At 45.4% G+C, this 13,307-nt stretch overlaps 1 protein-coding gene across 5 annotated transcripts in view; it reads left to right on the plus strand.

Annotated features, from left to right (window-relative positions):
• Positions 1-926: 926 nt before the first annotated feature.
• Positions 927-13,307, plus strand: part of GZF1 (GDNF inducible zinc finger protein 1) — a 25,686-nt gene continuing 13,305 nt past the window's right edge. For 2 of the 5 annotated variants that reach the window (XM_035902387.1, XM_035902388.1), the window contains exons 1-7: positions 927-2,224; positions 5,624-6,931; positions 8,071-9,006; positions 10,529-10,623; positions 10,867-11,034; positions 11,526-11,683; positions 12,528-12,669. In XM_035902387.1, coding sequence (XP_035758280.1) covers positions 5,625-6,931; positions 8,071-9,006; positions 10,529-10,623; positions 10,867-11,034; positions 11,526-11,683; positions 12,528-12,669 — 2,806 coding nt within the window. In that variant the 5' untranslated portion in view covers positions 927-2,224; position 5,624. Of the gene's footprint in view, positions 2,225-3,803; positions 4,641-5,623; positions 6,932-8,070; positions 9,007-10,528; positions 10,624-10,866; positions 11,035-11,525; positions 11,684-12,527; positions 13,113-13,307 lie in introns of those variants that run through there. The other 3 variants (XM_035902385.1, XM_035902386.1, XM_009646979.2) reach the window with 3 other exon arrangements.

Raw genomic sequence — 13,307 nt, forward strand, 5'->3', positions numbered from 1 at the left:
GTGGTGCTCGGAGCTCCGGCCGCGGCGGGGTTTGTCTCCCCGAGTGAGGGGACTCGCGCTTTGGGCGAGCGCAGGGCAAAAACCGTCTTTGGTTTCTCATTTCCTTGCAGGGCTCAGGGGGCACCTGTGCGCCTTGCGGGCCGTTACACGCGTAGAAATCTGTTGGCCGCGTGAGGTGAACGGCAAAAACCAGAAGACAGTAACAGCCGTGTTTTGTCAGCGGCGCAAGGAATAACACGGCGGGGTCTCTTTCGGTTAGGAGTGTGAGCGTTAGCGCTGTTCCACCTGGAAAGCGCGGTCAGCCTCGATTGTCTGACGTGAAGAGCGTTTCTAGTTGTGGCTCTAAGGTAACGTAGTTGGTTTTGAGCAAGGCAGAAGTTCTGTACGTTTTAAAAGATAATAATAAATATTTAAAGGACTCTTGGAGGCATTTGGCCCTCGGTCCGCTGTAGGATAAATTGGGCCGCTCTGGATGGCAGTTCCTCAAGTTAGGCAGCGGTGCACAAAGGCCAGAAACCGTGGCTGGAGCAGCACGGCTGGTATTGCTATTCATGCCTAACTTTATGTGTCTGCATCGCGTGGGAACTTGTGTGAGCGAGCTTAATTTTCTGAGATGATTAATGTAGTTGAGTAACTCTAGCTGTTACTTGTCTTCTTGTAATGCTCTTTTTCACCTATGTTGCGTTAACAGCAGCAAGATAATAAGCTTTTTTTATCATCGCAATCTATCTTTAAGACAGGCGAACGTCACCTGATTTTACAGGAAAAAAACAAGGTGAAAATCAGAAAAATATCACAGGTGTGGCTTGTTTGAGGACTGAAGCTAGGTTTTGCGTATCTATGGCAATGAGTCTTATTGCCCTTTCCTCAGGACGGTTTGTGTGCTCTTAAATATTTTGCCTGCTGCACTGCAGTTCTGGTTGTTTAATCTGATCTCTTGAGTGGTTTGTTTTATCAGTCGAGATCTGGGGTGTTGCGCTGCTGTTATGATCTACCTGTGCTGAGCTTATTTTGCCAAGTGGGAGCCCAGGCATCAAGAGGAGCGATTACACGCTCTTACACCATACCAGCACTTCAGAGAGATATTTGGGCAGTTTCTGCAGAGGGCAAAGTGATCCAGTAAGAGCATAAGAGGACTTTTTTCTTCCTAACGCTATTGCTATTTCAAGAGTTCTCATTTTCATCGCTGTTGGAGCCTTTTGTTGTACATGTGCGTGCAGCTATTGAGAGTTTAAAAGAACCCTTCCTGGGAAAATAAATTAAGGAAGAATTTCCTCCTCGCTTCTCTGAAGAGAAACTTAAGATCTAATTGAAAAGGCTTGGGGAAAATCAAGCAACCAAAGATTACGTATACTTTGCAAAAAACAGGGCATGTTTATGCATGGAATAACAGAATTTTTGAGAAGCATGTGATTCTATTTCTTTGACCTATTGGGTTTTTCTCCCCTAGATAGTTGGGTGTATAAATCAGCGTGCCTTCACTGCCTTCACTTCAGCAGGGCTATACCCTATCACACCAGTTACAGCTCTGGCCCATAGGAGTTGCAAAGTAGATCCAAGCAGTGAAAGTCCAAGGAACAACAATGTTTGGGAAATATTTACTGTCCTTCTTACAAACGTCTTTGTTTACCGCATTAATGATCCTGAATTAGAGAGCTGCTATTGACTATGTTGTTGTATCACAAAGAAAAAAAGTGCTGTAGCACAGAGCAAATATAAATCTCTTCTTGGAGGTTGGAAGCCACCATTAGGCCTTATTTTTTTAAAACAGTTGTACTTATTCCAGTGACCTTATCAGGAGCTGTAACTGAATTGAAATACATTTTGGCTTTTGCGGTGGTTCTGTTAGATTAATTATGTTTTCTGTACATCTTGCATGCATGCATATTCTTTAAACTATTTATTTCATTGTTACCAGGCAAAAAGCTTTACAAACAAACCCGTAAAATGCAATATGTGGAAAAAACATGGGTTTCATTTAAGTCTTCCCACTGAAGCCAGCGTGTCAGAAACTAGCAACTTGCTGCTTTCAGAAGTAGTTTCAGGGTGCAGCAGAACGATGTTTAGGGGGGCTGTTAACCTCTAACCAGCTCCCTTTTGCTTCCTGGTTTCATAAGCAGTGGTCACAGGTTCGTGATGACCCGCGGTGGTCAGTGGTGTCTTTCTCCCAGCAGGCTGTGAACCCTGCCACCTCCCGGGAGCAGCTCCAAGAGGGTTTCTGAGGGTATGAGAAAAGAGCAGAGGGGTTGTGGAGCAGCGGAGCGTGTTCCTCCTGCTGCCTTGTGCTTTTTCTGACTTTTTCCACCTTTGTGACCGTCCTGCATTGCCCCTTGGGAGCTTGTTCCGCCGGGTTAGGGCGGCGTGTTTGCAGGAGAGAGAAGTGCCGATCCTTTTGCCGTTTGGGCTGGTTGGAGCGCTGGAAAGCGAAAGAGATGGGGTGCAGCTCTGGGAATGCTCAGTTTACAGATGCGGTTGGGAGCAAAAATTAGGGTTATGAAAACCAGGGTGCCTTGTGGTCATAAATGAGGGATAGAATTAAACCTATTAATGATGTTAGTATTATTTTTCCTATTCGATTACTGGTGGTTAATTCAAGCCAACATTAACTGGCAGTTAGAACAAGATACATCCTTCTCTTTGACTCAGGATGTTTTCCTGCAATGTTTGTCATCCTCATTCCTGTTGCTGTGGATGGGAATTTCTCAAGAATCTTTTCTCATCATTAAGTGTAAATGAAGTGTAAAGAGTAAGGAGAAAAGAGCTTTCCTAATCCATTGGGGGTAAGAAGCTGCTTCCTCACCCTCACAATGAAAGCAAAATATTTGGAAATCTACTACCTAACTTTTTTTATTTTGGGGGAGGGGGGATCTTACGTATTGTTTTATATTTCTAAAACATTGTGTTCTATGCTCAACCTCATGAAACTAAAACATGAAAAGAAACTATATTCAACACCACTTCAGAAAACTAAAGATCAATTTTCTGTCCAAATGGTAACAAAAAGTGCAGTCTCCTTTTTTTCTGAGCGGGGAAAAAAAAAAAAGTGAGACTTGATTAATTTGTGGTATTTTTCATTGGAAAGACATTTCAGTAAGCCACTTCTGGGCTGATTTAATCTAGAACCAGCTGAACTAAAGAGGCGATGTTGGAATGTACCGCTCCGTTTGGCTTAGTATCAGATACTAGTGTTAGTAGAGCTCACATGGGAGAGCGTATCGAGAATTTATCGCAGATGGGGATCTTAAAAAGGAGAAAGGAGGAAATTAGCACATGCTCTGCTCATTGATTTCTTTAAGCGCTACTGATCGGTGAGCTCCGCGACGCTGGGGTCAGTTCTGCACAGAAATGAAGAAGGATATCCTGTTGGAAAACATCTAAGAAGGGCAAGCCAGGGGACAGATTAAGGGGAAGCTTTTGTGAATTTGCAGACTGGATGTAGGTATTAACCTCCAGATCTGTACTTCTTCCTGCAGCCTGCAAGCGTGCCGTGGGAGCTGTCGGGATTATGTCTCCCTGTAGCTGGTGGTCGATGGTAGGGAATAGTTGGCAGCCGTTGAGTTGGGAGCATTTTAAAGATGCCTGCTGGCATTCGTAAGGCAGAGACTGTGATATTTATCATATGTTTGTAGGAGTCTGGATGCGAGGAGTCCTTTTCTGACGGAATTTAGACAATGCTGTTTTGCACATTCCCCTCCTCAATTTCTAGCTGCTTTGGGATGTTTCAACACATGCTTTGTTCATCTTTTTCTTCTAGTTGCTACAGGAAAAATACTCAGGAAAAGTAGTATTTTTGTTTTCTTTTGTCTGGGTAAACATCTTTGAACCTGCTAGCCGTGAGGAGTGTGGGAGCGAGGAGGTTCTGCAGCAGCTGGGCAAGAAGGCTGAGATCTCAAGCAGTCCCATTGATTGGGGGGGATGACTTCTCGCAGGAGCTCATTGAGTACTCACAATCAAACCCCTAATTAAATACAAATATTTGAGGTTCTGCATAGCTCAAATTTAGAGATATTTTATATCTAGGAGAAATTTGTCTATTTCCTATGAACATAGCTGTACGCGTTCCCGTGGCACTTAACAGGGTCATTAGAAAATAAGTTTAAACCTTTAAATGCCAGTTTTAAAACGTTATTTGGGATGTTGCAAGCGTTGAGTGACTTGCGCCTTGCAGATTAGAAGATGGTTATCCTCTGCGGTGCTTGCTGCCGCAGCCTGTAATAGGAAGAGGATTCTCAAAGCTATCTCTTAAGCTTGCTATTCAAACCTGTTCACTCCAGGCTACGTATTGTATTCGACTTCCTGGTACTTTATGTTGAAGACACACTTGTCTTCTTAATCAGGCAGTTTATATCTGCCAGGATTGTATTTAATATAATGTCAAACATAATTTGGATGAGAAGTGAAAGTAGAGTTTGGTGTCATTTTCTGCCAACCGTTATTACTGTGAGAGGGAAGCGGAGCAAGCCAAGCTTAAACGGAGGCTTTAAGCAGTAACAAGCCCAATCGTCTGTTTATTTTGGCCTAATGTTCTTCCCTGGGTTACAAAGCCGTTGTAAGCGTGTGCTAAATAGCAGATGTTTAAAAACTATGCTAGATCGGGGATATCGGCTGGGAGGATCAGATCAGAGCGTCTGAAGGCCTCGGTAAGGTTGACGGCATCGTCGTGCTTTATGGGCAAGGCTAATTGGGACTTCGTGTTCCGGCGGTAGAGGTGTCGTATGCGGGTTGAGGCAGAAAAGCCACGGAGTTCTCAGGCATTGGGTTTACTGTAATAGTAGCTAGCGTCTGTCTCTCTTCCTCTGGTGGGGAAATGCAAATTGTTATTTCTGAAACCGTCAAAAAACTTCTGACCTCTCTGTTTGTTGATTGAGAAGGAGCAGTTTTGAAATATTTTTTCAAATAAAACACTCCTGCCGCCTCAAAAAATTTGTAGCTATTTCTGGATGCGTAGTTTGTCCATGTATATTATTTCAGCGGCCAAATACAGTACAAGCTTACTAACTGTCTTATTAACCACTAGGTCTGATTGTTTAACATGAGGGGAAAAAAAACCCAGAAACAAAACTGAACCAGATCCAAAAGTTTATCCCCCTGCTTTGGCACAAGGGGCTGCCTGGCGCAGCGAGCGGAGCCTGGTGTGACTGTGAAAACACGGGCTCCGTTTCAACACCAGCCTGGAAACAGTCGGCACCAAAGTGACTTGCTGTGCTCCGGTTCCCCCTTGGTACAGGAGGGGTGGGGAAAGATGCTTGTTTCCACTGTAAATCGTCGTGACCTCTGCTGTCGAAAAGTGCTTGTACAAAGAATGTTTTATTATTAAGCTGGGCCAATCATGCTGCTCATATTTCGTTACTGTTACCGTCTGTGCAACGGAATATTCGCTCTGAAGGGTTATCCCAGAGCGTAAATCTAAATCCGCGACTGTAATAAACCAAGTGTGTTTGCTGATGGCGGTTGCATTGATAGAAGTAACCTTGAGGCCTTTGCCACATCTTGTAAATTAGGAATTGGGGCGTGGATCTCCACTGAGCTCTTTTCTTAAGTGATTGATGTCGTACATGAATGAAAAGACAGCTCGTGGAAGAGGGAGAGCAAGCATTCACACATTTGTCTGTTTTTCTGGCAGGATGGAGAAAAAGAAAATTCTAATGAAATCCAAGGTTGCTGCTCCCAACCTCCTGAGGGCACTGCATTCTCTGTACCAGTTCGGTCACCTGTGTGACGTGACAGTTCACACACAGCATCTTGGAATTCAGGAGGAGTTTCTGGTTCACAAAGCTGTCTTGGCAGCTTCCAGCAACTATTTCAAGGGGCTTTTCCTGCATGATGAGATGCTGGACACCAAGAATTGCACAGTGACTCTGCAAGACATTTACACGGAAGAGTTCACCTCCTTCCTGGAGTTTGTTTACACTGCCGAAGTGGAGATTGAAGCGGAAAAACTGCAACGGATGAAAGAAATAGCTGAAAGGCTCGAATGCAAGGATTTGCTTGACATTTGTGAAGAAGTGAAAGGAGAGGGCAGGAAGGGTTTAGATTTGAGCCTCCACCTGAAAGGTCAGCTGTGTGAAAATGGTGGGCCACAGTGGACTCGCATCCAGCAAGAGGACCACCACAAACTGAGTAACTCTTCCCAAGTTGTGGCAATACCCATGCAGAGGAAACTTTGGGACAGGCAAAAACATAAGAAGTTGCTGGCTGGCTACAAAGTTGTTGAAGGCCAACCGGCAAGCCTGGAGCAAGAGGCCACTGCTTTTCCAGAACCAAAATCCAGGACAGCAAAGCTACTGAAATGTAACAAGACAGATATGGGAGACAGACTCGGCATGGATATTGATAGTCTGGAAAATGAGAATAGTCGTTCTCTCCTAAGTCAGACTGAGTCAAAGGAAGCCTGTGTGGTAACTGGGAATGCGTTGCCTGAGCAGCGGGAAGGTGAAAACAGTTTAATTTCCAAATTTGCCAGTAAAACTGAGCGTAGGAAATCGCAGCGGCACGTGGCAAAAGTCTTGCCGCAGATTGCGTGTGAGAAGTGCAACGAATCGTTCCGTGTTATCAAGCAGTACCGGTCGCACATGGAGCTCAAGCATGACATTAATCTGGCTGTCAAGTACAGCTGCGACGTCTGTGAGCAGCTCTTCTCCACTCACCAGAACCTCCGGCAGCACCGCCTCACCGTTCATAGCGACGAGCGGGGCTTCTCCTGTGTGTTCTGTGACAAGAGGTTTAAGCGCCAGAAGGACATAAAGGAGCATATCCGCAGGGTGCATGAGAAGAAGCGGGATCCCCAGGCCTGCCCATACTGCGACAAGGTCATCAGTTCCAAGTGTGGCCTGACCGTCCACATACGAACGCACACCGGGGAGAAACCGTACAAATGCGAGCGCTGCCCCGCCAGCTTTGCTCAGAGGTCTGCTTACAATTCTCATGTAAGGTACAGCATTCTCCGTGCGCGTGCGTGTGTCCCCATGCGTGCAGGAAAAACTCTCTGGGTGCCAGGATAAAAGCATTCCTGAAATCCTTGCTGCTTCAGTTCCAGAATTCCTTGGATCTGATTGGAAGTGTGTTGAAATCGGCACAGATTTTTTTCATTGCCCTCATCAAGCTCTCAGTCCGGATTGCTGGATTGAGGTCGCCCAGACTGGGAATTTAGGTGAATATTTCCCATTGAATCAAAGAGGACTTGTGCAACCAAATCTGTTAGGTGATTCTGGAAGCCTCAGATTTGGGTTTTTAAATGGGAGCCTGAAAATAATCAGCATCTGTTTAAAATGCACAAGAAAATGCCTGTTTCATAAGCATCAGGGCAGCGTGGTGCTTTTTAATATGGTTTCCATGGGCCAAATGACCTGCACACTGTTGTACTGGGTGGTGTGAGCTTCCAGATAGGCTTATTAAGCGCTGCCTGACTGAAAATAAGATGTTGAAATTGCACAGTAGTTTCCAGAACTGCAGAAGCCAGTGTGCATGTCAAATGTCTCCGTACCCTGCCTGTATGGTACTGGAGGTTGGCGATTTTCTACTGGATCTCAGCTTTCCTTTTAAAAAATGTCAAAATTTGTTTGTAGTTCAGTCCCGTAGCAGAAAAAACATTCCAGGTGTGTTGTGAGTGCCATGGCATAGCTCGTTCTGTGCACTGAGTAGCAATAAGTAGTTAAGCGCTGCAATTGATGGCTTATAAGGGGGTCTGTTTTGTTACTGCATACAGGCATTTAATCTATATTTCCCTTGGTTCTATATTTCCCTTGGTTTAAGTCCACAGTTTCTTATCCTGCCCACCATGGCCTTGGAGGAAAATTTACAGTCCATCCTATGTCACTAGTCCAATGACGAATGTGTATACTTGAAAGGCTCCATCCTTGATGAGTTGAGACGTTTTAATTTTCTCTGATTATCTGGTCCAACTCTACACAAAATTTTCCCTGTTGTTCGGCTCTCCAAACATGCTGTTAATTTCTTAAACGGTGTGAGGAACAATTAAAAGGAAACCACTCTTCCTCCAAGGCAAACATGTCTGAAGTGAAACAAGTGAACTTACTGAAGTTGTGCTCAGTTGTTTGTTTATTTTAACAGAAAAATCCATGAGTCGGGGCAAGAGAGGAAACTTATGCCTGTCTATTGGATGGTAGTTCCACCTGCGCGTAGAACAAACACAAGTTGTGACAAAGATCCCGACAGAGAGACGTGGGTTGGGACATCGGAGGCTGAGCGACAAAAGTGTGCGAGGCACGAAGAGGCCACGAGTCGTGAGGAGGAACCTGGGGGTTCATCTGTTACCGAAGTAGACTGTGGCAATGAGCAAGAAGAACGGAAGCGGAAATATAAGGAAGCTGAAGCCAGAAGTGAAAAACTGAGCAAAGAAGGGAATGGAGATGAAGGTGAAAGGAGCGTGAAGGGAGAGGAGGAGGTAGATTACGAAGGGGGGTATTCAGAGGTTGAAGACAGTAGGGATAACGAGGAGGCCTGTACTGAGGAGGACGATGAGGATGATGAATACTCTAACGAGAAGGATGGTGAAGAGCGTGAATCAGATGAAGAGTTTAAAATCAAGAAGGTAAATAAAAGTGGAGTGAATAACAAATCTGCCTACGTAATAACGTGTGATAAGTGTAACGAGCAGTTTGTTTCCCGGAAAAAGTATGTGGATCACTGCAGGGATGTCCATCAGTGCTTGCCTGGTAAAGTCTATCAGTGTGACATCTGCAGCAAGTCGTTTGCTAGTTACAACAGCTGGAAGGAGCACCGGGCATGTGTCCACACTGAGGAAAGGCAGTTTGCCTGCACCCTTTGCAATGCTACTTTTAAAAGAAAGAGGGATGTGAGGACACATTATATGCGGAAGCACGAAGGCAGGGTCAAACGCCCTCTCTGCTCTGTCTGCGGGAAGATCCTCAGCTCCCGAACAGCCCTGGTGTTTCATATGCGGACGCACACAGGAGAAAAACCTTACGAATGTGGCATTTGTCATTCAAAATTTGCTCAGCCGTCGCAACTCAAGATCCATACCAGGTCAGCCTACGGTAATGCTTCTCCCGTTACCGCTCCCTGCATGCCCAGCGTCCTTCAGCACTTCTTTCTCCCAGTTCCGAGTCATTCCCCTTGCGTGTCCTTATAACAGGAATACTGGGATATAATTTGTTCTGAAGTAGCTGTGATTAATTCTTTTACGTAAAGGCTTTGTCTGCAGCTGGACATTGTGTCAGTTTTAGTAAGGATTTTGAAACAGATGCTCTGTCCGAACTTGCAAGCAAGTGCCAGTCATTTGAGACGGTCTTCAAAATAAGATGACTGCCTCCTCTGATGGAAAGTAGCATAAGCTGAAGAATTAGTCAGGGACCTCAGAGACCCAGATGTTGAGCCCTACTCACTCTTTGTCACTCCAAGCAAGTCATTTAGTGTGGGATTTCATTTCTTGTATGCAATACAAAAGCTGGACTTCTCATCTGGGCTCCCTCTGTAGTCATTGCAGCTAGACTGGATGAATTGCTCCCTGGTGGTGTCTCTTAAATGTGTCTGCTCCCAGGAGAGGGTGAATCATGCCATGGAATTTCCCATCTTTCTGCAAACGGGGAACATGGCAGCTAGCTTGTAGGAGGGTGTTAGCTGTTGCAGGGCTAAATTAGGCAAGAGAAAACCTGTTACTAGAGGCTGTGCACCCATGCAATGGGGACAGTAGCTTTCTTCTAAGCGTTCTTACAGCGATTTAAAAAATTGTGGGGCATACTGATTCGGGACCAGCAAAACATCTGAAATGGCAAGATAATCTCTTGCCAGCTGAAGTGCAGCAGAGCTGCGCTGCGTGCAAGATGCGGTATGACTGCAACAAAACGGTGACTCATGGGTTGGGTAACTGGCTGTCTCAGGGTTGCAGCATTTTGCCTGACAACTCAAAATTAGCCCTGCTTTTCCACATCATATGGCTTGGGTCAGAATAAGGGAAGTCAGCACAGTGTTAAGACCAAACTTTAGGCTCAGACTTTCTGTGATTTGAGCTAGTTTAAAATCAGATGTCCAGCATGTGTTTGGAAACACCGCTTGCCTGACTTCCCTTAGTGCCTTTTGTCTGAAAAATGAGAATGTCCTGCCAGTTGAAGTTTGCAGGCCAGAGGACGCGAGATGGAGGGGTTGTGGAAGCCAACAATGTGGCCTACGATGTCCCAAGAGATCTGCTGCTGGCGGCGTGCTGGGGACAATCTGGATGCACTTTCAGTCTCTAGCACAGCATCCGCTTGTCATCTTCCCTGCTTTCTCCCTTCCGAGGCTGATTCTATGCACTATAACTTGTGAAAGAAAGGTGGATTTTGTAGGGCCCAAGAGTGAGGAAAAGATAAACCTTAAATGGGAATTTTAATGCTTTAGCATAGCACCTGTACTCTATTTCCTGAGTGAGCAGAATGTACTTTTTTCCACTTCATTTAAAAAATGAAGCATGCTGCCTGTAGCGTGTAGAACGTAATTTCAAATACATTATTTTAGGAACACGCTACAAGAGCTAATCTATTAATACTCATTTGTGTTTTGCTTCGTTTAGGTCCCATACAGGGGAAAAGCCATATATTTGCGAGGACTGTGGGGCTTGCTTTGCTGATAAAGGCAAACTCACCGGCCACAAAAGGACCCACACAGGTAGGCATTAAATAATTCCTTCCTTCCATCTGTTTTCTCCCATCGCCTCCCTTTATACTGCTAGAAGTTTGCTAGTTGGGATTTGAAGAAGGTGCATGTTTTGTTTGTTTTTTTTTTTTTTTAACTCAAAGAGAATTCAAGTACCGGGAAGGGACTCCTCGGGATAGAAAGACATTTGGAAACCAGCTTTGAAGTACAGAATTCTGCTGAAAGAATTCCGGGTGTCTTTTTCTGTTTACTCAGGAGAGCGCCTTTTTAAATGCGATGTCTGCGGAAAACATTTTGCCACCAATGAATACTTAAAATGCCATAAACGATGCCACATGGGTGCTAAGCCCTACAAGTGTGAGGTTTGCGGGAAGGTGTTTGGACTGAGAGCCTCGCTAGCCCAGCACAGTAACGTCCATGCAGGTAACGAAACAAACTGATCGGGGCCGGGAGAACAAAACGGCACTGGAAGCTCGGGTCTGAAGTACTTTCCGGTTTGGATGGTGATGTTTTATTCCAGAACCACACTTATTAGCTCCTTGAATTAGGTGATGAGGAGAAGCAGGGCTCATAGCAATCCTGGCTCGTTGAACAGGGCGCGATATCGGGTGGTGCTTGCCCCGAAGACTGGTTTGTGCTGCTGAAGGACGTCTGAGCAGAGCGCGGCTGTAGTCGCTGCTTATTCCCCTTGCAAGATCAGGGAGCTGTTCTCAGGTTTGCCTTTGCAGCCAAGAAACATTCATCACATAACCTTAAACACCAGGGTCTGAAGTGCCTATCTCCTATGTGCACCGCGTTACCAATATTGATCTTTCAAAAATTCTTTACACTTTTTGTCTGCTGAAATTGGGGCCAAAAGAACCTGCCTTCTAACTCTGTGCTTCCTGGTTGGGGTTTTTTTTGTTTGTTTTTAGAGACCCGTCCGTATTTTTGTGAACAGTGTGGGAAAACATTCACCCAACAGGGCGCTCTCCGTCGCCACCAGCGCATTCACACCGGGGAAAAGCCGTACAAGTGCAGAGCGTGCGAGAGGACCTTCACGGACATGTCCACCTTGCGCAGACACGTGTCGGTACGCTGCCCCTTGGCCGTCTTTGTGGCAGGCAAACCATGGTGGTGGCACTTAACTACCGGGAAAAGTTTCTTGGCTTCATGAGGGTTCACATTGGTGCTTAGGTTCTGATTTTTATCAAATAAATACATTGCAGAAGAATGAATATTAGGGTTGGGAGATTGCTCTGCCATCTGCAGACAGCTTTTAAAAACGCAGTTCTGAAGTGTGCAGAATTTTCCACCAGCAGTGCAGCAGCTCCCACTGCTGGCTGTGAAACCAGTCGTCTCCCAACTAGTTGTACCATCTTCAGGAGGAGAACCTCATCTTGGACAGAGGTTATTTAAAATGCGCGTTACTGATTGAATCCTCCTCTTCAGAAAGGAACGGTACCGCTTTTTGTGCTACTGCAGTCCCTGCAGTCTTTTAAGCCGTAACACGATGGTTTATAACATCTTCCTGCCGCAGATGAATATGGTTTTACGTGTTTCCAGCATTGTGATATGCTGAAAAAATGGATTGCTGAGCTTAGCTGTTTTCAGAGACCTTTGGGACCTTGAAGTGACTGCTAAGACAGAACAGAAGTGGGTTTTTTTCCAATTACAAGGGGTTTTTTGCCTGTATGCTAAAATTCTAACTTCTTTTGGAACTGTTGCATGACAGCGGTGCCAGAAAATCCGTGCAGAGTTGGTAAAACAGGCTTGTTCTTGTGTTTCAGAGTTCAGCTGTTGTGTTTGAGCTCAGTATCACCGACTTAACCCCGGTGTTTCTTGATTTTGCACGGGATTAAATCTTCAGTTGCTAAAGCTATTGTTAGGAAAAACTCAGAGGTAATTGTTCTCCCCCTTTTTTTTTTTTTCCCTAGATTCATGACCGGAATGCTCACTGGAGAAGCTTCTTAATAGATCTGACAACCAAAAAAGACCATAATTGGTCCAAAATAGAAACATTCTCAGAAACCTGTATGGGTGAAGACTCGGCACCAGAAATTTGGTCAGTTGACCAAGGTAAACTTTACAAACCAGAAAGCGTTGTTCTTAAAAAAGTAGAACACGTGCCATCTAGTGTTAGTGACGTGGCAGGCACCGATCGCTCCCTTTTGTACTTATAACCTCAGTTCTTGACGGAGAATGATACTGGCTGCCACATAATAATTATGGCTCCCCAGGTTATAATAGGCCTAATGATCTCGAATGCCGGTTGCGGCTGCCTCATTAAGCTCTGCAGCGCGGTGTTGTCTTCGTGCGGGTGAGCTGGAGTTACGGACGTCGCTGTCAGAGGAAAGGGGTTCGTAATCCCGGTTAAAAGTAGTTATGCGGGTGCGACTTCTAGCTGCCTGCGGAGTTTTATTTTATTTTATTTTATTTGCGAAGTCCTGGGTACATCACAGAGGGGGTCTCGTGGGGAAGGCACGTGTAAACAGAGACGGGTATGGTGCTGTCGCTGGAAATCGTTGGGGGTTTTTTAAATAAAGATGCGCTCATAACGAAGGTGGCCATCCTTCCCGTATAACTGATTCATTTGCGTAGATCTGACTGTAGAAAAACTTAGCAAATTTGGTAAGGGTGACAGTCTTACGTGGTGGTGCCGAGGGGCTGGGCCCGCTGGGCCGCGTTGCCCAGCAACGCCCGTCGCGCCGCTGACG

This window comes from Egretta garzetta, unplaced genomic scaffold, assembly GCF_000687185.1.
Source record: "Egretta garzetta isolate BGI_Z169 unplaced genomic scaffold, ASM68718v1 scaffold819, whole genome shotgun sequence".
Taxonomy (NCBI): domain Eukaryota; kingdom Metazoa; phylum Chordata; class Aves; order Pelecaniformes; family Ardeidae; genus Egretta; species Egretta garzetta.